General features: G+C 43.4%; 1 protein-coding gene across 2 annotated transcripts in view; it reads right to left on the reverse strand.

Annotated features, from left to right (window-relative positions):
* Nucleotides 1-23,899, reverse strand: part of ME3 (malic enzyme 3) — a 143,039-nt gene that overhangs the window by 27,398 nt on the left and 91,742 nt on the right. For both annotated transcript variants that reach the window (XM_060771139.2, XM_060771140.2), the window contains 2 exons: nucleotides 15,518-15,679; nucleotides 5,103-5,206 (listed from right to left, as the gene is read on the reverse strand). In XM_060771139.2, coding sequence (XP_060627122.2) covers nucleotides 5,103-5,206; nucleotides 15,518-15,679 — 266 coding nt within the window. The remainder of the gene's footprint in view (nucleotides 1-5,102; nucleotides 5,207-15,517; nucleotides 15,680-23,899) is intronic.

Below are 23,899 nucleotides of genomic sequence, written 5' to 3' on the forward strand. Positions count from 1 at the left end.
TGGGAACACCAGTAAATGACTAGCTAAACCTGCTTGCTGGACTGTAATTAAAAGTTGCTAATAACAACTGAAAAGTGAACTCTGATAAGGATTGTGACAATGATTCTTTCAAGTTAAGGAAATGTTTGTAACATCCCTTATGTTAAGAAGGAAGTCAACACAAGCTTTGTGCTTGTCAACACCAATCAAGAAGATCAACATCTGTCCAAGAAACTAAGATGGATCCAGGATGGAAGATGTCTATCATTAATTTGCAACTTTGGGACTACATCAGGAGAATATTCCTATAAAAGACTCAATCTAATAATGCTCAAAGTGTGGCAGACCTGAGGAGTCTGTTCCACCCGCTATGCTCTGCTCCATGGAAAGGAGAGAGATAGTGTATGTATGTATGGTGACTGGCAGATTTGCAGTCTGGTCACTTTGGGGGTTCTTTCTCAAGGGAAGAGGAAGAAGTACACTTTTGGAGTCTTAGATTGTGTGTAGGGAGTCAGGTTCTGCTGTATGGAAAACAGAGATCTGGCCCTTGGCATTGTGCTCAGGGAAGAAGTTTTGGCATTTTGAAATTATGGAAGTTTTGGAACTATGAGTTGGAAGGGCTGCAGGAAAGCAATGTCTGGTCTAAGAGGTGCTTCTCTAAGGAGAAGCACCTCTTAGACCAGAGGTCTCTAAGACCACTTTAAGAGGTGCTTCTCTAAGGATATGGTAATATTTTGGATGCATGTGGGTGAATGTGTATGAATGTTGAGTGACCATGTGTATGAATGTTGAGTACATGTGTATGAATGTTGAGTGAAAATGTAATTCTCCTTTGTTTGTTTGTTTGTTTACCAATGTAATTGTAAATCCAATGTAGTTGCATAGAATCTGTATGTCTGTATGTCATTCTTTGTCTAAATGTTTTTCTGTAATCTGATATACCCTCTCACACTGGAAATAGCAATAAAAAGAACCTATGCTTTAAAGTTATTGAAAAGTCATTCGTGTCACTTTTGCACCCATTACCCTGATATTTCTCAATTAGCAGGACAATCCTTCCAACATTTCCAAAAGTGCAAAGCTCTTCCCTCATGGCTTGGGATTTCAGGGAGACAATCTCTGCCTGAATAAATATCCTCCCATATAACAGCTCTCACATCTAACTACAGTACTACTACAGAGTAGGATCTCCTTGAATCAGAGGATTACAGTGTGAAAGAGGATGCAAAGTTAGATGAATAGAGGCAATTCTTAAGCTATTCAGTTCCAAGCTCATTATTACTTATCTCTGAACAACCTCCAGAGAAATAGCTATACCAGTCTGTTAATTTAGAAAAAAATACACTGTCCTTGAAAACTTATGCCATAACAAATATTTCAAGCTTCTAAATAGCCACAATATCCTTCATTATACATTCTAGCTTTTTAATATATTCTTTGGAAGAATTGCTTATTTATTCTCCCAACAGCTCATCTTGCATTGCTATTCCAAATTCTATTTACTGAGAACTCTTGAAAAATAATATACCATCTAAACTTTGTCATCAAGTGGCCAATTACTCATGGCCACCACATAATTCAAGGGAACCAGATGTGAAACTTGATGTTACCAACAAAAGCATAGCCTTGTAGCAATGACATTTCCCATGTCCTTCTGTCTCATTCTCTAAGCAGTTAGGAGGGGTTCTTGTTTGTGCAATACTCTTTTTATAACTCTTCCACAGCTATATATTTATTCTTTGTGTTTGTATTAACCCCTGATCTATAAAAATATTTAAAAAATCAGAAGAATTTGAGTCTGCTCATGCTTCATGACCACCACTTCACTTCACTCCCTTAGGAGATCTCTCAAAGCCTAAGGATGATGGTCCTCCAAGTGTAGTGTCTTGGCAGTGGGTCCGTAGGTGGATGTGGAGCCCTACTCTTGTTCCACATGTTCTCCCGCAGTGAGGACATCGGTTTCCAGGTGGAAGGTGGTCCCAGTCAGGGTTGGCTTGATGTGCTTCCCTCTTTTGATGTAATTCCCTCTTGGCATGTTTCTTTCTTTTGCCTTCCATTCGCACCTCTTCAAATTCTGCAGCACTGCTGGTCACAGCTGACCTCCAGTTATAGTGCTCAAGGGCCAGGACTTACCAGTTCTTGGTGTCTATGCCACAGTTTTTAAGACTGGATTTAATCACATCTTTAAATCTCTTTCCTGTCCACCAACATTACATTTCCCATTTTGAAAATCTTCGCAAGAATCCTTGCAAACCGCCTTAATGACAACTAGACTCTGGGTAAGTAAGTAAAGCTGGGTTTTGCTTCAATACATTAAATTAATACACATTTGCATCTCTCTCTGTGTGTGTGCATGTGTGTGCATCTATCACACATACGTGGTGTCTTCACATTATGTTTGAAATTGCTTTGTAGAAAACAATTGCTTGGTATCAGTCCAGTATAGCTAAAACTTCATTTGTTTGGGATGTGGGTTTATCCTGTTTAGGCTCAGTTATAGGTCCCTTGGTTATGGCAGCAAAATCACTCAGAGTTGTTCTTATGTGGAAATGCAAGATACTCCACTTAGGCAAAAAAAAAAAAAAAATGAAATGCAAAGATACACAATGGGGGATGCCTGGCTCGACAGCAGTACGTGTGAAAAAGATCTTGGAGTCCTCGTGAACAACAAGTTAAGCATGAGCCACCCATGTCATGTGGCAGCTAAAAAGGCCAATGGGATTTTGGCCTGCATAAATAGGAGTCTAGTGTCTATATCCAGGGAAGTGACGCTACCAGACCACACCAGGAATCACACTGTGTCCAATTCTGGGCACCACGATTGAAGGAAGATGATGACAGTATCTGAAGTGTACTACTTATGGTATATTATTCTTATGATGAATAGCAGTTCTGACAATATCTGGGTTATAGTGATTTGGCTCTGTTTTCTTACTACCTCAAAGTGAGTTTATTATCTGTGGAGGCCCTGCTCTTGGTCCGACCTCCTTTGCAGGTGTGATTGGTAGGAATGAGAGGAAGGGCCTTATTAGTGGTGGTCCCTTGGCTATGGAACCACCTGTTGTGACTCAGCTGGAATCAGAGAGTGTTTCTGACAAGGATGATGGTACTCAGGTTCACAGTTTGGTTTAAAATGCCCCTGCTATAGACAGTGAAGAAGTGCAATTTCCCACAGAAAGGCATGAGAGTGTTGATACTGAAAATAGCCAGGTGCAGATTAACTCCGAAAAGGAAGATAGCTTTTTGCCTGATTCTCAGCCTGATAATGAGCAAGGAGAAAAACAGGCTGACGCTAACGAGAGATTGACCTTGATGAAATGGGAACTTTAGATAGGGAAGATCGGTTGGAATTCCGTGTTCGAAGGAGTGAGAGGATAGCAAACAGAGAAACACCTTCATGTTTTGCAAAGGGTATTAAACAGGGTGTTTGAGACCAGATCTTTTGTCAAAGCAACTTCGTGTTTACCTAAGGAGCTTGCCTAGGCTAGGCTGAATTATCTTGCAATCTTTGTGTTTATGGTTTCCAGGACTTTGTCATGTTCTCTTGGGTTTTGCTTTGCTGATGCCTATTGGATTATGCTTCAACTGCTATGTTATCCTGATCTTTTGGAACATTAACCTTTGCTTTTATGAACTTTTTACTTTTTATTTTTAATAAACCATAAAGACTTCTGGCTGTGTGCAGTTTGGTGTTTTTCAGCAAGGTGAATCTACTCTAAGCTGGAATGTGTCCACAGGAGGGCAACTAAAATGATCAAGGGTCTGGAGAACAAGACCTATGAGGAGCGGCTTAAGGAGCTGGGCATGTTTAGCTTGAAGAAGAGAAGGCTGAGAGGAGACATGATAGCCATGTATAAATATGTGAGAGGAAGCTACAGGGAGGAGGGAGCAAGCTTGTTCTCTGCTTCCTTGGAGACTAGGCCGTGGAACAATGGCTTCAAACTACAAGAGAGGAGATTCCATCTGAACATTAGGAAGAACTTCCTGACTGTGAAAGCCGTTCAGCAGTGGATCTCTCTGCCCCGGAGTGGTGGAGGTTCCGTCTTTGGAAGCTTTTAAACAGGGGCTGGATGGCCATCTGTCAGGGGTGATTTGAATGCAATACTCCTGCTTCTTGGCAGGGGGTTAGACTGGATAGCCCATGAGGTCTCTTCCAACTCTTTGATTCTATGATTATTCATATGACAAATAGCAGTTCTGACAATACCTGAGATATAGTGATTTGGCTCTGTTTTCTTACTAACTCGCAGTGAGTTTATTATCCGGGGAGGCTCTGTTCTCGGCCCCACCTCCTTTGCAGGTGTGACTGGTAGGAATGAAAGGCAGGGCCTTATTAGTGATGGCCCCTCAGCTATGGCACCCCCTCCCAGTGACATTAGATCAGTCCCCTCCCTCCTAGCCTTCATTGAAAAAGGCAAAAACTTGGCTGTGGGATCAGGCCTTCAAAGAATAGTCCAGTGCAATTAACAGATTTGGAATATATGGAATTACTATGGAACGATTAGGACCACGACTATGGATGGCGTTATTTTAGTATGGAATTGAATGTTTTTTAATGCTTAATAAGTTTTAATTTTAGTCTAATTTAATTTTAATTTTTAGGAATTGTATACATAGAGGCATTGAATAATTGCCTCTTTATAAGCTGCCTTGAGTCTCCTTCAGGGTAGAGAAAGACAGGATATAAATAGAGTAAATAAATACATAATTTCAGGAATGGAGAGAGCTTATTTCTGACAATCACAACGCAATGGTGAATCTGGAGGGGACTTGTGTTGTTGATGTGGAAGAAAAATAATAACAACTTCTGCAATGACCAAAAAATGCAGGGGTGCTTTATGCTTATATCCCTAACAGGATGCTGGTCCATGTGAGTTACATCTGCATCATCCGGGATAACAGCAGGAGATTGTTCTAGTGTCCCATCAGATTTCTATGGGATTAAATAACCTTGACTCAAGGATATTCAAGTACAAAAGGTCTTGGACCACCCATGAGAGCACTCACTTAGTGGATTATTTATGTGTGAATCTGCCTTGGAAAAAAACCACAAATATTAACATGCCTTTTTTTAACCTCCTTTGAAGCAAACGGGTGGAAAAGACACACACAATTCCACTCACTTGTTGGTGACGGCTTGCATAAACTCGTCTACCAGGTCATCATACTGTTTCCCACGGACCCTTTTGTGCTTCAGACCAATGTAGAGCGGGTCATTCAGTAAGGCCTAGAACGGAGCAGGAGAAAACAAACTCTGTCAGCTTGCCCACTGAGAAAGAAATTTGTCTTCGTGTAGTTACCAGGCTGTCTGATCCTTATCTCTGTTTCAGGCAGTTAACCCTAAACAAGATCAACTCAGTAGGACACCTGGATGCCATGTAATTAAATGCGCCCCCTGAGGAAGCAAGGCAAATGCCAAGACCCTTTCCCAGTCGGTGAGCTTTTCCTTCCTTCCTGATCTTAGCATAACAAGTGGACCATTTGCTCTACATTTTCCCCCTCTGTGTCCCCACTAATTATGGCAAGGTCTGAGAGATGCTTTCCTGAATCAGACCACCATTGAGCACACAAGTGATGTTTGTACTTGCCACCAAATAATGGAGCCCCTGGTGGCGCAGTGGGTTAAACCCCTGTGCTGGCAGGACTGAAGACCGACAGGTCGCAGGTTCAAATCCGGGGAGAGGCGGATGAGCTCCCTCTATCAGCTCCAGCTCCTCATGCGGGGACATGAGAGAAGCCTCCCACAAGGATGATAAAAACATCAAATCATCCGGGCGTCCCCTGGGCAACGTCTTTGCAGACGGCCAATTCTCTCACACCAGAAGCGACTTGCAGTTTCTCAAGTCACTCCTGACACGACCAAAAAACCCCCACAAATAAATAATGTAATTGGATTTTAACTTTCTGCATAGTCTTATAAACATCAATTTAATTCAATTTAATTTAACTTTAATCTGAACCTATATCTCCTTATGAACCATCTAGGATGTTAAGATCTTTTGGGGACGCCCTGCTCTCGATCCCGCCTTCTTCACAGATGTGTCTGGCAAGGGCGAGAGACAGGGCCTTCTCAGTGGTGGCCCCTCGACTGTGGAATGCCCTGCCTAGAGATATAAGATTGGCTCCCTCCCTCCCGACTTTTCAAAAAAAAAGAAGTGAAAACCTGGCTTTTTGGGCAAGCCTTCCCAAATACGGCATAGTTATATGGAATCATGGAACTACTTGATAACGCAATGGAATAATGACTTGACATAGAGACACTCACGATAATGTTTTGTATGGTTTTTATATTTTTATATCATATGCTATTGTTTTTAACAGAATTTTATGATTGTTTTATTTGTTGTAATTGTTGAGGCATCTAATTGTTGCCAATTTGTGAACTGCTCCGAGTCGCCTCTGGGCTGAGAGGGGCGGTATATAAATATGGTAAATAAATAAATAAATAAATAAATGTACAACTACTTGAGTCCCCATCTTGGAAAAAGATGAGGTATAAAAGCGAGTGATGACGTCTGGAAACCAAGTCCTATGAGAAGTGGCTTAGGGAGCTGGCTATGCTTAGCATGGAGAAAAGAAGGCTGAGAGGGGCCACATGAGAACAAACAACAACAACATAATTAGCACAAAGCTAGGCTGCCTCAATAGGAATATAGTCAAGGGGAGTAATTGTTCTGCGTTGGTGAGACTTGGAGTACTGTACCTGGAGGGTATTGTCAAGCTGGAAAGTGGCCAGAAAAGTGTGAACAAAAAGGTAAAAGATCTGGAAGGCAACCATATGAAAAGGGCTTAGCATAGGGCCAGCTTAGAGAAGGGAAAGTTAAAAGGTGATATGATAATCATGTCTAAATATTGGAAAGAATGTCACATTGAAGATGTATCAGGTTTGTTTTCAGCTGTTCTAGAGACTAGAATATTGAGTAATGGATTCAAACTTCAGGAAAAAAAAGATTTCACCTAAACATTATGAAAAATATCCTAGTGGTAAGTACACTAGTGCGCAGTATTTGTTTCATTCAGGTACTCATTTTGTACTGTCCATTTGGAAGGCATGAAACGAAAGACCCATTTTTGGATGAAACAAGAGGTGAAACGAAAGAGAAAGTTGCACAGTTTCTATTTCTTTGTCTGGTTTTGGGTCGCGTGGCTTTCCTCGCGTGACCCATGGAGTTCTTCAGCATGCATCAAAGGAGGAGGAGGAGGTATTTGGGCCAATCAGAGCCCAAGAAAACAGTGCCATTGTCAGGCTACAGGTGTCCTCTGCATATCCAGAGGAAAACCTCTCAAAATCAGTGGGATCTTAAGCCCTGACTTTAAGCTCTGATGTCCTCTGCATATCCAATGGGAAACCTCTCAGAATCAGCGGGAACTTAAGCCCTGCCTTTAAGCTCAGTGGTCCAAGGTTTTTTGTCCATTCGGATGAAAGAACAAAACAGCTCATTTGGAGAGGTCCCCATTTTTGGAAGCAGTGTTCAAAGATGAAAAAAGGGCCATACAAATGTAACAAACCAAAACGGATAGCGATTCTATACAAATGCGCAAGACTAGTGGTAAGTGATGTTTGACAGTGGGATATACTGCCTTGGAGTGTGATAGAGTCTCCTCTTCTGGAGGTTTTCAGCAGATTATTATTATTATTAACTTTATTTGTACCCCGCTAGCATCTCCCGCAGGACTCGATGCGGCTTACACAGGCCGAAGCCTCAAAACACAATACAATAGAACATAACACAATAATAAACAAAGCAAATCAAACAATTAAGCAAAATAACAACAATAACTACATCAAGACATTATTAAAACTGGTTCGGCCGGCGCAATGGGGTACAGGGGTTAAAGTGCTGAAATGGCAGGAGGAACGTAGGATTAAGGGTGCGGTGTGCAGTAACATCGGTTGTGCTAAAGTGCTTCTAGGACTTGGGATGGGGGATTCCTAATCTGAGAAGGCACATCGGAACAGCCAGGTTTTTAGGTTCCTTCTGAAAACTGCTAAAGTAGGGGCCTGTCGAAGATCTTTTGGAAGGGCATTCCAAAGTCGGGGGGCCGCCACAGAGAAGGCCCTGTCCCGTGTCCCCACCAAGCGTGCTTGCGACGTGGGTGGGATCACGAGCAGGGCCTCCCCAGATGACCGGAGCGAGCATGTGGGTTCGTAGATGGAGATGCGGTCACGCAGTTAGGGTGGTCCCAAACCGTTCAGGGCTTTGTAGGTGAGCACCTGCACCTTGAATTGGGCTCGGAAAATAAATGGCAGCCAGTGGAGCTCCTTAAACAGAGGGGTAGACCTCTCTTGATAATGAGCCCCAGTTAGCATCCTGGCTGCTGCCCGCTGAACCAATTGAAGTTTCCGAACCGTCTTCGAGGGCAGCCCCACGTAGAGCGCATTGCAGTAATCCATTCTAGAGGTGACCAAGGCGTGGACCACCCCGGCCAGATCTGCCTTCACGAGGTACGGTCGCAGCTGGCGCACAAGTCTCAATTGTGCAAAGGCCCTCCCAGATACCGCCGACACCTGAGCCTCAAGTGTGAGCGAAGAATCCAAGAGGACACCCAAACTGCAGACCTGTGGCTTCAGGGGGAGTGTAACCCCGTCCAACACAGGTTGCCACCCTATACCCCGATCCGGTTTACGATCGACCAGGAGGACCTCTGTCTTGTCGGGATTGATCTTCAGCTTGTTCTTCCTCATCCAGATCGACACAGCGGCCAGGCACTCGTCCAGCACCCGAGAAGCCTCCTTGGAATTAGGTGGAAAGGAGTAGTAGAGTTGTGTGTCATCCGCGTAGAGATGGCACCCAACTCCAAAGCTCCGGATGACCTCTCCCAGCGGTTTCATGTAGATGTTGAAAAGCATGGGCAACAAAATAGAGCCTTGCGGGACCCCACAGGTCAAAGGCCAGGGGTCAGAGCAGGCGTCTCCCAGCTTCACCATCTGGGTTCGTCCCTCCAGGAAGGACCGGAGCCATGACAAAACCGCGCCCCCAAGGCCCATCCCAGAGAGACGACCCAGAAGGATACCATGATCAATGGTATCGAAAGCCGCTGAGATGTCCAAGAGAACCAGCAGAGTCACACTCCCCCTGTCCAGCTCTCTGCGGAGGTCATCCACCAAGGCGACCAAGGCTGTCTCGGTGCCATGGCCAGGCCTGAAACCAGACTGTGACTGATCTAGGTAGTTGGTATCGTCTAAAAAGCTCTGGAGCTGGGAGGCGACCACCCGCTCCAGCACCTTACCCAGAAAAGGGAGGTTGGAGATTGGCCTGTAATTACTCAGCACCGTGGAGTCAAGGGAAGCTTTTTTGAGGAGTGGACGAACCACAGCCTGTTTCAGATTAGATGGAAAAATCCCTTGCTCCAACGATGCATTGACAATCAACACAAACCAATCAACCAACCCCTCCCTGGCTGATTTAATGAGCCAAGATGGGCATGGGTCTAGAGGTGAGGTGGTCACCCTCACAGCCCCAAGAACCTCCTCTACGGTTTCAGGAAGAACAAGCCTAAAAGAATCCCACAAAGATGGACAAGCAGGTGCCTCCGTCACCTCCTCTGGCACTGCGATGGAATTGGAGTCGAGCTCAAGGCGTATCTGAGCGACTTTACCTGCAAAATGGTGTGCGAAATCGCGACACCGAGCTGCTGGGTCATCAGTGACCTCCTCCACCACAGGTGGGTGGAGGAGTTCCCCCACGACCTGAAACAGCTCCGATGATCTGTTTGCTGCAGACGCTATACGGGTGGTCGTGAATGATTTCCTGGCCACCCGTATAGCCACGGAGTATGCCTTAAGAGAGGCTTTAGCCCGTGCTCGATCAGAGACGTCCCGAGATTTCCTCCATTTGCGCTCTAGCCCCCTTCTCGTATGCTTCATCACAGCCAGCTCCCCGGTGAACCAGGGAGATGGCCTGTCACGACGCAACGAGATGGGGCGTTCGGGTGCGATCGTATCTATCGCCCTGGACATCTCTCCATTATAGAGAGTTACCAAGGCGTCGATAGAATCGCCAGACTCCAAGGCAGGAAGAACCCCAAGATTCCTCAGGAATCCGTCCGGATCCATCAGTCTCCTAGGGCGGACCATTTTAATCTGTCCTCCACCCCTGCGGAGGTTAAGAGTCGCAGCAAGTCTAAAAGTGATCAGATAATGATCAGACCATGACACCGGAAGGATGTTTTTATCTTCCACTCTAATCATTTCATTGTCCGCCACGAAAACAAGGTCAAGAGTATGTCCAGCTTGATGAGTGGGACCAGATATTATCTGTGACAGTCCTATGGTCGTCATGGTGGCCATAAAGTCCTGAGCTGCGCCAGATAGGGTGGTCTCAGCTGGATGACCTTCTTTTAGGAATGCTTCGTTGTGTGAATGGGGTTGAACTAGATGGCCTCTGTGGTTTCTTCCAATTCTACAATTCTATGGAAAAGCACATCTTGGGAGCAATAACTGAGAAGGCAATTGTGTACACCCTCACCAAACAGGCCTCCAAGATCATTAGGACTGAAGGCTTCCTTCAAACATTTCAAAACCTGGGCAAGTACATCAAAGGGAATTCAGGCCCTCTTCCAAAGTTTCAAATCACACGCACACACAAATACATTATATTGTCGGTGCATTTCCCATCCTGGCCTCCATGCCAGTTCCAAATTGGAAGGTCTACTTGAACCCATGACTCACAGGAAAGTCTACTTCCAGAACGTCTGGCTTAGCTTGGTGAGAAACAGGAGGTGGGTCAAGCGAAGGAAATACAAGCAGGTGTGTTGATTAAAAGGATGATTCACCAGCCCGTGTGACTAAATGGAAAGGGATTTTGTTTTCACCCTGTGGGGAATCGGTGGCTAAATGAGCCTGTATCAAAGAAAAGGGATGTGAGGACATCCCGTCAAGTGATCCATTGTTTCCCAATGCTATGCAGTTGGCATGCCAACTGTCTCGCCATATTTTTGTTTCCTATTTTCCAAGGCTACAGGCACAGCTGTGTTCCTTCACCAGGACACAGAAAAGGGGATTCCCTAGGCTGTGACTCAGGTTCCTCTCCATTGTGCCATAATGCTGTGCCTGATGGAAAAGGCAACCGTTTATTGTAATATTTTGTCCGCAGGAAAAACTGTGAGGAAGCAGACCTGTCTCCATTATTAAGATGCACTGTTGTCCAGACTGGCCTCACCCATCCTATCTTTGTGTATCTGATTGTATCTGTCTATGTGTCTTCAAGCTGCTTGTCAACAAATAGTGACCCCATGAATTTCATAGGGGTTTCTTAGGCAAGGAATAATCAAGAGGTGGTTTTGCCAATCACTTCCTCTGAAATATAGTCTACAGCACCTGGTTTTTACCTGAAGTCTCCCATAGAAATGCAAATCACAGTTGTCTCTGCTTAGGTTCAAAGATCTGACAGGACCTGGTACCTCTAGCAGTGGTTCCCAACCTTTTTTTGACCATGGACCACTTTGACCAGAGACCACTCTCCAACATTAGTACCAAAAGGGATACAAATCAGTTTTTGGTCAACTCTTGGTTTGGTTATTTGGGGTGCTGATTCAGAAAATTGCATTGGATAGACCACATCAGCTCTGGTTTCTGATACAGAACATATGCCATCCAGTAGTCACCATCTGCTTACCCACAGAAAACTGTGGTAGTAGTAATCTTTTGTGGGCAGTCAACCTCTTCTCTCCCGACTGAAATTAAATGTTTCAGCCTTGATCACATATATTTAGCTAGGCTTAACTCAAGCTTTGTTTTGCACTCGTTTATCCCCTACTTTAGATAATAAGCTTCTGGAAAATTCATAATAATAATTATAATAATAAGAAGTTTGGAAGTCCTTGTTTTATTTTGCTTGAAAAAAGCTTCTCATTGAGTAAACCTGACCACATCAAAAAGCCATAAGATATTTACTGGCTAAAAGCAAAACAAAGCAAAACAAATCTTAGCAGATGTCCCTCCTGGCATGAGCGAGAGCAGTTGGACTCCCTCCCTTTGGAACCATAAGGCCGAAAACTGCAAACAGATGCAACTCCCTTGCATTATGATTACCCAGCATTATGAGTGTGCGAGCTGACAAAACACTGAAATTAATTAGGGGCGAACCATCCACAGGGGAATTCTCCATTTGCTGAAACACCTCCAAACAGGCATGAAGATGTGCTGGTTTCATTGCGATGATCCCAGGGAAAATAAAGTGTCCGTATCTGCCTGGGATAGTTCCTTTTGGCTTGCCTTATTGTGCTGAAAGATGTAACTGACTCCTTCAACTCTGGCTGGCAGAAAACCTATTTCAGTGGAAGGGAGGGCATCCAACACACATCTGTTTCATAGTACCGACTTGAAGCAATTTAGACACCAAAGGCTTGTGTAAACTGACAAGAATTTCTGGTGAATTACAAGAGTCTCGGGTGTCCCCTTCTTCAGAGGACTTGGCCACATTGGCCCAATACCCTGCATCGAAATCCAGGGACTTCCAGTCCATAACATCGGGTAAAGACAGTTAATCCAGTTTTTCCCCACCGTAGAAGAAGTTGGGTATTCTCTGACTTTTCAGAGAATTTCTGGAGAAGCCTGTGGACAGCTTCTCCAGAAACACTTGAGGGCCAACACTCCTAGATAAGAATGAACTGAACACTCTCCCCTCTTCAAGTTAAGACCACAGAGTTGGAGGAGACCTCAAAGGCCATCCACTTCGACCTTATTCTACCATGCAAGGACACAACCAAAGCACTCCTGACAAATTGTCATCCAGCCTCTGCTTAAAAAGCCTCTAGAGAAGGAGACTCCACCACATAGTCCATTGTTGAAAAGCTTTTACCATTAGGAAGTTCTCCCTAACATTTAGGTGTAATCTCTGTTTCTGTAGTTTGATCCACTGCCCAATGTCCTAGTTTTTGCAGCAGCAAAAGTAAGCTTGTTCCATCTTCAACATGACATCTTTTCAAATATCTAAACATGGTTATCATGGTACTTCCCTTAAAAAGGAATGTGTCCAGAGGAGGGCGACTAAAATAATCAAGGGTCTGGAGAACAAGCCCTATGAAGAGCGGCTTAAAGAGCTGGGCATGTTTAGCCTGAAGAAGAGAAGGCTGAGAGGAAACATGATAGCCATGTATAAATATGTGAGAGGAAGTCGCAGGGAGGAGGGAGACTAGGACACGGAACAATGGCTTCAAACTACAAGAAAGGAGATTCCATCTGAACATGAGGAAGAACTTCCTGAGCGTGAGAGCTGTTCAGCAGTGGAACTCTCTGCCCCAGAGTGTGGTGGAGGCTCCTCCTTTGGAGGCTTTTAAACAGAAGCTGGATGGCCATCTGTCAGGGGTGATTTGAATGCAATATTCCTGCTTCTTGGCAGGGGGTTGGACTGGATGGTCCATGTTGTCTCTTCCAACTCTATGATTCTATGATTCTTTTCTCCAGGTTAAACATACCCACCTCCCTAAACTCTCCTTATAGGGTGTGGTTTCCAGACCTTTGGCCATTTTGGTTGCCCTCCATTGAACACGTTCCAGCTTGTCAATATCCTTCTTGGATTGCAGTGCCCAGGACTGGACACAGTATTCCAGTTGAAGTCTGACCAAAGAGTGATATTATGTCTTCCCTTGATCTAGGAACCATTCTCCTACTGATACAGCCTAGCTTTTTGCACAAATTTCCTCCTTGTTTGTTCTCATTGTGTGCCTTCAAGTTCTTTCTGGTTTATGGGTTTTTCTCAGCAAGATTTGTTCAGAGCAACTGCCCTCCTCTAAGGCTGAGAGGAGATGACTTCCCAATGAATGAAAAATACACAGACAATCCATCCAATGTATCTGTGCTTCAAATGTCCATGCAACAAAACATGAGTAATTGCCATTTGCTTTAAATTGTTTTTAGCAGTTTGTACGATAAATGATCTTACAGATGCCAGTAGTCTCTTTTGGAGGGGGGGGGGGGGGAGACACAAACCTTTCACTGTCTCATCTGGTGATGAGAAATATTTTGAAAAATGTCCACTCTTGCATGTGAAGACAAGATAAGCTAGGATTTCTATGTGACACTTACACTAAACTAATCAGTCAGCATGAGTACCCTGCCAGTCATCAGCCACTGACCCTGTACATTTTTCCTTGCATAGATCATCTGAACAATCATGGGAATTGTATACATCTGGGGGACACCAAGCTTTCTTGGCAGCCAATCCCAGGCTATGGAACTATGTGTTAGGAGAGGTTAAGTTATTATTTTACTGACACAAAAGCACAGTATGACACAGCAAATGAGATATATATGCTGGATTTCGTATCACAATATCACAAGTCAAACACTTCTCAAGTGTTTAGGATTGTGTGATGTATTTTCAAATGATGTGCAAAGATCCAAGTAAGGTATTATTATTACTACTACGACTACTACTACTACTACTACTACTATCATCATTAATTCATTTCCTATCTCACTTTTCTCCCATGGGTAGGATTCAAAGTGGTGTACAAAGTTTAAAAATGCAAATGCATATACATAATGTATAAAATACATAATGAACTAAAACATTACAAGCCAATTAAAAAAATAACCCAATTTGAACACCCTGCATATGACAAATTAATAACTTACAACACATACCATTACATTTTTTTCTCCTAATCACCGACCACTGAAGTTCTTTATACAGATAAGATGATATAAACTCCTAAGACACTCCATTTTCGTAAGGTCATGCTGCAATAAGGACCAATAATCATTCAGCACTATTACCAGCACCTATCTGGCAATGCCTATTATCATTCATCTGGGAAGGCCTGGCTCCACCGAAAGGTTTTAATTAGAGATTGAAAAGCCAGTAAGGAGGGGAGTGATCGTGCCTCTATAGAAAGGGAGTTTCAGAGCTGTGGAGCCACCACTGAAAAGGCCCTCTCTCTCGTTAACAGCAACTGTGCTTGCGACAGTGGTGGGACGAAGAAAAATGATCTCAGTGCTCGAGTGGGTTGGTAGGAGGAGATGCGTTTCCTCAAGTAGGATGGGCCCAAATCGTTTAGGGCTTTATACGCTTAAGCCAGTACCTTGAATTGCACCTGGATACAGACTGGAAATTACTGTAGCTGCTTCAGGAGCGGAGTAGTTCTTTCTCTATGTCCTGCTCCGCCGTAAGCAGTCTAGCAGCTGACCTTTGAACCAGTTAAAGTTTCCAAACACTCTTCTGGGGCAGCCCCATGTAGAGTGTGTTACAGTAATCTAATCTGGATGGCACACTCCTTGTTGTCCTTCCAGTATTAGGCAAGAGTTTTTTAAGAAGTCTATTTGGGCAGATTTCCACAGTTAATCTGGGCTTGCTCTAGAAGAAATGTTGAACCAGATTGATGCTGTTCTTTCTTTATATTTTTATCACTTGCCTTTTCTTTCATTATATTATTGTCAGAGACCCTGAGCATCAGTCTTTTGGAGAAAACCGAAGGTACACAGGAATTAAGTAAGCAAGCAAGGTGTGATTGGGAGCATGACTGTATAGAGTATTTCCAAAGAAATACAGGATCCCATCAGATTTGATGAAGTGTGGTAAGGGCATAATCTCACCTCGTTGTCTGTGCCAACGTCAAGAAGGACAGGAAGGCACTGCTGGGGATGAACACCACCACAAGCAGTATAGAGAGCAAGTTTTCCCACCGGTATTCCCATGCCGTAGCTTCCTAGATCCCCCAGGCCAAGAATTCTCTCTCCATCGGTCACCACAATAGCCTGCAAATGAAGACAAAATCAATGTAGTTAATATGGAACTCTCCAAAAACTGATGAAGGTAAGACTAGTATGACACTGGAAGATGTTTTGGAAGCACCTTCAATATTTTCAGCATCACAGAATCATATTTCTATCATTCTTGTTCTAACCCTTTATAGGTGACCTTTCCCCCAGAACTTGTACTGATGTCAACCTTTGTGGTAGATCTTTTCTGATCTTAGAAACTATATAGGGTCAGCATTGGTTAGTACTTGAATGGGAGCTCAATAATGAATACCAGGTGTTGTAGGTTATATTTCAAAGGATGGATCTAGCAAAACCACTTCTGAGTATTCCTTGCCTTAAAAAAAAACCTATGAAAGTGGGACCACCATAAATTAACACGGAACTTGAAGGCACATACTGACAGAATGTGCTTTCAAGTAATCTGACAACTTAAAGGTGTCTCTTGTGAATTCATAGACTTTCTTAGGCAATGGATGCTTAAAGTTGGTTTGCCATGGCCTCCCTCTGAAATATAGCCTCCAATTCAAGGGATAATTAGGCCTGGCCTTGCTTAGCTTCCAAAATCAGGTGGTACCTGATGTCTTCTTGGCACTTAATAAAACAAATACAGCGGGCCCATTGTATCACCTGGGGTTTGATTCCAGGAGTTCCTGTGGTTACCAAAATCCAGGGATGCACATGTTCCATTATATACAATGGGGCAGTAAGATGGTGTCCCCTACGTAAAATGGCAAAATTAAGGAATTAATTTCTTTGAGGGGGAGGGGGGGGTGTACCTTTGAGCCATAGATACTTGAATCTATGGATATAGAATCTGTTGGTTAAGTGGTTCAATTGTACAAAAAAACCCACAAGAAAAAAGATATGAAGTATCATCATTCTCAGCAGTTTAGATGAGCCATGCAACTCAAAATAGCATTCCATGGGGCACATCTGTGGACCATGAGCAGGGGCAGTTCAACCCATTACACAAAGTAAGCATTTGCAGTATAGTTGATTTTGCCCAGGGGCGCTCTTGGGGCACTCTTGGGGGAAAATAGACCTTGACATATGCAAGTTGTAGTTACTGGGATGTATAGTTCACCTACAATCAAAGAGCATTCTGAACTCCACCAATGATGGAATTGAACCAAATATGGCACACAGAACTCCCACGACGAACAGAAAATATATATCAGTGATTGGTTGGGGGGGGGGGGGGGGAGGGGCACCAAAATACTGTTTGCTTACCACTGAAAATTACCTAGGGCCGTCTCTGACCATGAGATACTGGGTTCACAGTGACATTACAGGAAACCATGCAAATATGATAATAATAATATTTCACAAATATGATACCAGTTGTTGACACACTAAAAAATAAATGGCTGGACTGCTCTACCAGGGAGCATGGGAAACACTGACAGGGCACCAGAGTTCTTGAAAGTGGGACTTTGGTATAAGTACTAAAAAGTTTATTCATTGTGCCATTGGGAATGCTTGCAAATAAAAATAAATACTGGTCTAGTCAGAGGGGCCTCATACTAATGGCGGTCTCATCCAGAGTTCTAGGACCTAGGTGGTTATTCCAACCGGAATGCATTCCTTAAAGCAATTGTTAAATGCTGAATCGACATTTGTGTAATGTGTTCAATGTGTTTGCTCCATCCGGGACTACCAAAAGTACTCAGAACAATGTGGAAATCAGGAATGCTTTTATCTTATTCACATGTCAATAGCTTTGGCAAGTTTTTGAAATTATACAAACCTGTTTTTTGCAAAAATGTGTAAAAGTAATACAAGTGAACCCAGCTTCATTATGTTTAATGCTTTATACTTTAGCAAAACTTGGTTGGCCCAAAGTATAACACCTTTGCCCAACAATTATTTATTTTTAATTTATTTTTAATGGTAAAGGTAAAGGTTTCTCCTTGATATCAAGTCTAGTCGAGTCCAACTCTGGAGGTTGGTGCTCATCTCCATTTCTAAGCTGAAGAGCTGGCATTGTCTATAGACACCTCCCAGGTCATGTGGCCAGCATGACTGCGTGGAGCACCATTATCTTCCTGCAGATGTGGTACCTATTGATCTACTCACATTTGCATGTTTTCGAACTGCTAGGTTGGCTGAAGCTGGGGCTAACAGCAGGAGCTCACCCCACTCCCTAGATTTGAACCACCAACCTTTCAGTCACCAAGTACAGCAGCTCAATGGTTTAACCTGCTGCACTACTGGGGGAGGGGTCATACCATAAGTAGCAGCTTTCAAATATTGTGTACATTATTCCTCACTGGTTAGAATACAGTACATATATGTTATATATGGTTCTGGCCCAGCTTACTTGTCCAAATGCATCCACCCTTACGTCCCACTTCGTAATCTAAGATCATCCGGGGAGGCCCTGCACTCACTCCCGTCAACAGCACAGATGCGTCTGGCAAGGATGAGAGACAGGGCCTTCTCGGCTGTGGCCCCCCGCCTATGGAACACATTTCCAAATGAGGTAAGATCTGCTCCCTCCCTCCTGGCTTTTAGAAAAAAAAAATTAAAATCATGGTTTTGGGACCAGGCCTTCGAGCAGTAGAAGTAAATGTATGCAGCATTTCAGAAAGACAATGACTGGAACGGCGATTCGACAGACGAGACTGTTTTATTGTTTTAATGATTGTTTTATTGCTTGTGGATGTACTGTTTTTAACTTGATTTATGTCTAATTGTAGAGTATAATTGTAATTGTTTGTACGGGCATTGAATTTTGCCGTTACTTATGTGTAAACTGCTTTGAGTCCCCCTCGGGGTGAGAAAAGTTTGTTTACAAATACTGTAAACAAACAAACAAATAAATTATACATCTGCTTTTGGAAGACAGTCATACTCAGCCACGAGTGATTGCCTATGATGACAGTGAATCAGAACATCCTCAGTTCCCACTCTGTCTTGGCTTTCATAGAATCACAGAGTCGAACGAGACCTCGTGGGCCATTGAGTCCAATCCCATTCTGCCAAGAAGCAAGAAAATCACATTCAAAGCACTCCTGACAGATGGCCATCCAGCCTCTGCTTAAAAGCCTCCAAAGAAGGAGCCTCCGGATTCGAACCGCCAACCTTTCGGTCAGCAAGTTCAGCAGCTCAGTGGTTTAGCCCGCTGTGCCATTGGGGAGCCTTTTATTTATTGATATTCTACCCTATATCTGAAGATCTCTGTTTGATTTAGGATAAAATCAGTTTAAAATAATAACTAATCATCATTTAATAAAGATTAATCAAAACTAATCAATTTAAATGGAGCCCCCGGTGGCGCAGTGGGTTAAAGCACTGAGCTGCTGAGCTTGTTGATCGAAAGGTCGCAGGTTCGATTCCGGGGAGCGGCGTGAGCTTCCGCTGTCAGCCCTAGCTTCTGCTAACCTAGCAGTTCGAAAACATGCAAATGTGAGTAGATCAATAGGTACCGCTCCGGCGGGAAGGTAACGGCGCTCCATGCAGTCATGCAGGCCACATGACCTTGGAGGTGTCTACGGACAACGCTGGCTCTTCGGCTTAGAAATGGAGATGAGCACCACACCCCAGAGTCAGACATGACTGGACTTAATGTCAGGGGACTACCTTTACCTTACCTAATCAATTCAAACAATTTAAAACAGTGCAATTATAGCACTGGGTAAGATGGTTAAGAATTACCATTTTCTCTTTCTTAATAGATCATAAAGAAAGATCAAAGTTGGCTGTGATAAAGCAGAAAAAGCAGTTTGAACTCAGCCTGGGAAACTAGGCAGTGAAAGATCTGAAGGTGGAAATATGGCAATTTAAATACTTCTTGGAAGCAGAATTCAGAAGTGGGAATTATTGTTCATGGTGTGTCTATTAATGCCACTTTCCTCTCTGATAAACACTTTGTCGCTCTTTGAATAACATATGTACGTTGTTGGAAGTGATGTTTTTCCTTGACCACTTTGAACTCAGTTTTAAAGCTATTGTCTGCCCAGCCAGGGATCGGAGTTTTAAAAACGACTAAAGGCGGAAATAGGTGGATAGGAAATCAGCAAGATGACTGTAAAGATGAACTCTGAAGTCCAAGAAAGCCCTTTGGATGCCCCTTCAGGGCTAACTGGAACAAGTAGCCATTGTGATTTCAGGAAAGCAATTGTATTTGCTTACATTCGTACATCTGGATAGCAGCTTTACGAATGAATTACAGTAGATTGTATCGTCCACAGGAAGGTCAAAATATAATTTAAAGAAACTTGAATCCTCCCAACCCTTTTAAAGCTTAGCTCCTTTATTTATGTATAATTTAGCTTTTCTACTCCTTTGTTCAGCTACAATGCAGTATTTGGTGCAATCCACGGCAAACTAAAATAAATCTATATAAATAAAAATGTAATGTTCGTTTGTGGGATTAACATATCTCAAAAACCACTGGACGAATTGACACCAAATTTGGACATGATAGGTTTCCCCCTGACATTAAGTCCAGTCGTGTCTGACTCTGGACGTTGGTGCTAATTTCTATATATGTATATACACATATACCCAAATATATACACATACATATACTCACAAACATATATACACAGACTGGGCCACAGCAACGTGTGGCAGGGGGTGGCTAGTTCTATATATATTTATCTCTCTCTATATATATCCCCCCCTCTCTCTATATATATATCTGTATCTATATCTATATATATATAAAATGTATGTATGTATGTATGTATGTATGTGGGTATGTATCTGTGTATGTGGCAGCATTCTGATTGGCTGCTACTTCCACAGGCCACTGTGACCCCCACGAACGAGACCTGGACCAAACTTGACACACATAACTCCCATGACCCACTTTATGTCCTGGTACAGTTTGGGGGAGGATGGGCCATGGATGATGGGACTTGCAGTACTTTCAATCATTTCACCTCCCACAGACCACTGCAGTGCCCACCAATGACAGATCAGGACCAAACTTGACACCACAGACCCCCCCCCCCCATGAGCCACTTTATGTTCTGGTGTGTATTGGGGGAGGATGGACCACAGATGATGGGACTTGCAGTACCTTCACACACTTCCTGAGACCATTGTGACCCACACCAATGACAGATCAGGAACAAACTTGGCACACAAAGACCAGATGACCCACTTTACATCCTGGCTATGAGGTGTCTATGGACAATGCTGGCTCTTTGGCTTAGAAATTGAGATAAGCACCACCCCCAGAGTCGGACACAACTAGACTTAATGTCAAGGGGAAACCTTTACCTTTACAAGGTCTTAGGCACATAGTCTTCCCCATCATTTGCGACTTGATCTTTTTCTTAACTGAAGACATTTGTGAATGAACCTGGAACTTCTACATGGAACGGATGTGCTTTACCACAGAAATAGGGTCCCCTCCCAACATCTGCCTTGCTTTGATTCAAAAGCAGAGTTTGCATTCCTTTGCCAATTATTCATTCATTTACTTATGCATTAAAATATTTTTATCCTCCCCTCCCTCATGGGATCTTAGGGAAGTGCATTAAATAAAACTGTACAAACTGGTTAAAACAATTCTAGAGTAATGCAATACCGTAGTTTAAATAGTACAAAAATTAAACAAATAAAAAAGTAAAGTCAGCTTAAAAGTTTATAGCAATTTTTATTTCATTTTTCTTGGAAGACGTCTGTGCATGAATTTGATTTATGTGTGGGGATCAGTGCACAACCGATCAACACACAGTCTTCACAGAGTGGCCAAAGAGGTTATCTCACAAATCCCACAACAAATCAGGAATGAGTTTGCAGCACTGCCTAGTTTGGAGAAAGTCAGCAAAAGCTATCAGCCAATTAAAAAATAACAAATCCAGCAGACCTGATGGGATCTCTGCTGAAATCTTTAAAGAGAATGGCAATTTAAAACCAAGATCATGCAGATTTAAAAGTAAATTAGTCCCTAAAGTCTTAAACAGAAAGACATATTTTGCCTTGGTGTTAGATGAAAAGTTGGTGCCAATTGTACCTCAATTGTTGGGGTGCTATAGCATGTTCCATGTCCTCCAAAAACACAGTAATACTCTGGGGTACAGGGGATGGCCACTCCAGCAGCCCTAAGTCTTCCAGTCAGCAATCCTGCGGTCTGCTAGTTGGCAATCTTGAGGTTTTATCTGTAGTACATGTACTTCTGAATCATCTTTGATGTCCTACTCATATGGAACACATAGCTGCTGTCAAGTTGACTTCAACTTATGGCAACCCGTAAGTTGAATGAGAGACCTCTATGCATCCCTGTTATCAACAGCCTTGGTAAGATCTTACATTTTGAGGGCTATGGCTTCCTTGACTATTCAATTATAATATGGTCTTTCTCTTTCCCTGCTGCCATCTACCTTACTAAGCATGGTTTTATTTTCTTCCTCTCATGTCTTCCCATGATATGTCCAAAGTATGGCAATCTCAGGTAAGAACTCTAGGGAGATTTGGTTATGCTCCAAGACTCTGTTATTTTTAGAAGTCCACATTGCACAGAACTCTCTTCCAGTATCACATTTAAAATGTCTTGATCCCTATCAGTTTTCTTTCCTCTTTAACTTTCACATCTATTCATAGTACTCATTCAGAAATATGATGGCATGGACAATCCTGACTTTGGTATTCAATGATATCTCTTGACATTTGAGAATCTTGTATTGTCCCTTCATAACGGCCTTTACAAATGCAGGACCCCCTTCTCCTTGCTAACTGTGTGCGCATCCCATTCTGATATCATCAGATGTGATAGGCAATGGCTAAATACTCGCAGGAAAAGGTCATGGTGATAGTGTCCATCTGGATAGCGGATAAAGCTGAAAGATGATTCTGCTGTCCATGTGGCTGTGAAGCCTCAGGGTAGCTCAGAATTTCCTGCAAACTTCAGTTGAACAAAGTTGGATTAAGGGCAGAAAACTAAGTACTGGAAATCCCTATGCATTGTGTAGACAGCCAATGCTGGATTTGGGGGGTGAGTCTAGGTGTATTCATTTGTGTAAACAAGTCCTTAATCTTCTGATTTCCTGCCTACAGTTTCCATTCTGGCATACACTATCTTCTTCTTAATTATCCTTTGCCAATTTCACCATTCTGTGATGCAACTTGGCCACATGTGTCATGGCTTTCATGTATGAAATGTTGAAAGATATTATTATTATTATTATTATTATTATTATTATTATTATTATTATCTTTATTTGTACCCCGCTAGCATCTCCCGAAGGACTCGATGCGGCTTACACTGGCCGAAGCCTCAAACACAATACAATAGAGAACATAACATCACAATAGCGATGCAAATCAAACAGTAAGCAAAATAACATAACACCACAATAGCTAAGCAAATCAAACATTAAGCAATAACGACAATGGTAGTACATCAAGACATTATTAAAAACTGGTTCGGCCGGCGCACTGGGGTACAAGGGTTAAAAGTGCTGAAATGGCAGGAGGCACGTAGAATTAAAAGTGCGGTGTGCAGCGACAATTTGTTATGCTAAGGTGCTACTAGGACTTGGGGTGGGGATTCCTAGTCTGGGAAGGCACAACGGAACAGCCAAGTTTTTAAATTCCTTCTGAAAACGGCTAGAGTAGGGGCCTGTCTGAGATCTTTTGGGAGGGCGTTCCAAAGTCGGGGGGCCGCCACAGAAAAGGCCCTGTCCCGTGTCCCCACCAAGCGCGCTTGCGACGTGGGTGGGATCACGAGCAGGGCCTCTCCAGATGACCGGAGCGAGCGTGTGGGTTCGTAGATGGTGATGCGGTCACGCAGGTAGGGTGGTCCCAAACCGTTTAGGGCTTTGTAGGTGAGCACCTGCACCTTGAATTGGGCTCGGAAAATAAATGGCAGCCAGTGGAGCTCCTTAAACAGAGGGGTAGACCTCTCTTGATAATGAGCCCCGGTTAGCATCCTGGCTGCTGCCCGCTGGACCAATTGAAGTTTCCGAGCCGTCTTCAAGGGCAGCCCCACGTAGAGCGCATTGCAGTAATCCATTCTAGAGGTGACCAAGGCGTGGACCACCCCGGCCAGATCAGCCTTCACGAGGTATGGTCGCAGTTGGCGCACAAGTCTCAGTTGCGCAAAGGCCCTCCCGGATACCGCCGACACCTGAGCCTCAAGTGTAAGCGAAGAATCCAGGAGGACGCCCAAACTGCGGACCTGTGGCTTTAGGGGGAGTGTAACAGGTAAGCACCCTATACCCCGATCCGGTTTACGATCGACCAGGAGGACCTCTGTCT

This window comes from Anolis sagrei, chromosome 3 (assembly GCF_037176765.1).
Source record: "Anolis sagrei isolate rAnoSag1 chromosome 3, rAnoSag1.mat, whole genome shotgun sequence".
NCBI classification, from domain to species: Eukaryota; Metazoa; Chordata; class Lepidosauria; order Squamata; family Dactyloidae; genus Anolis; species Anolis sagrei.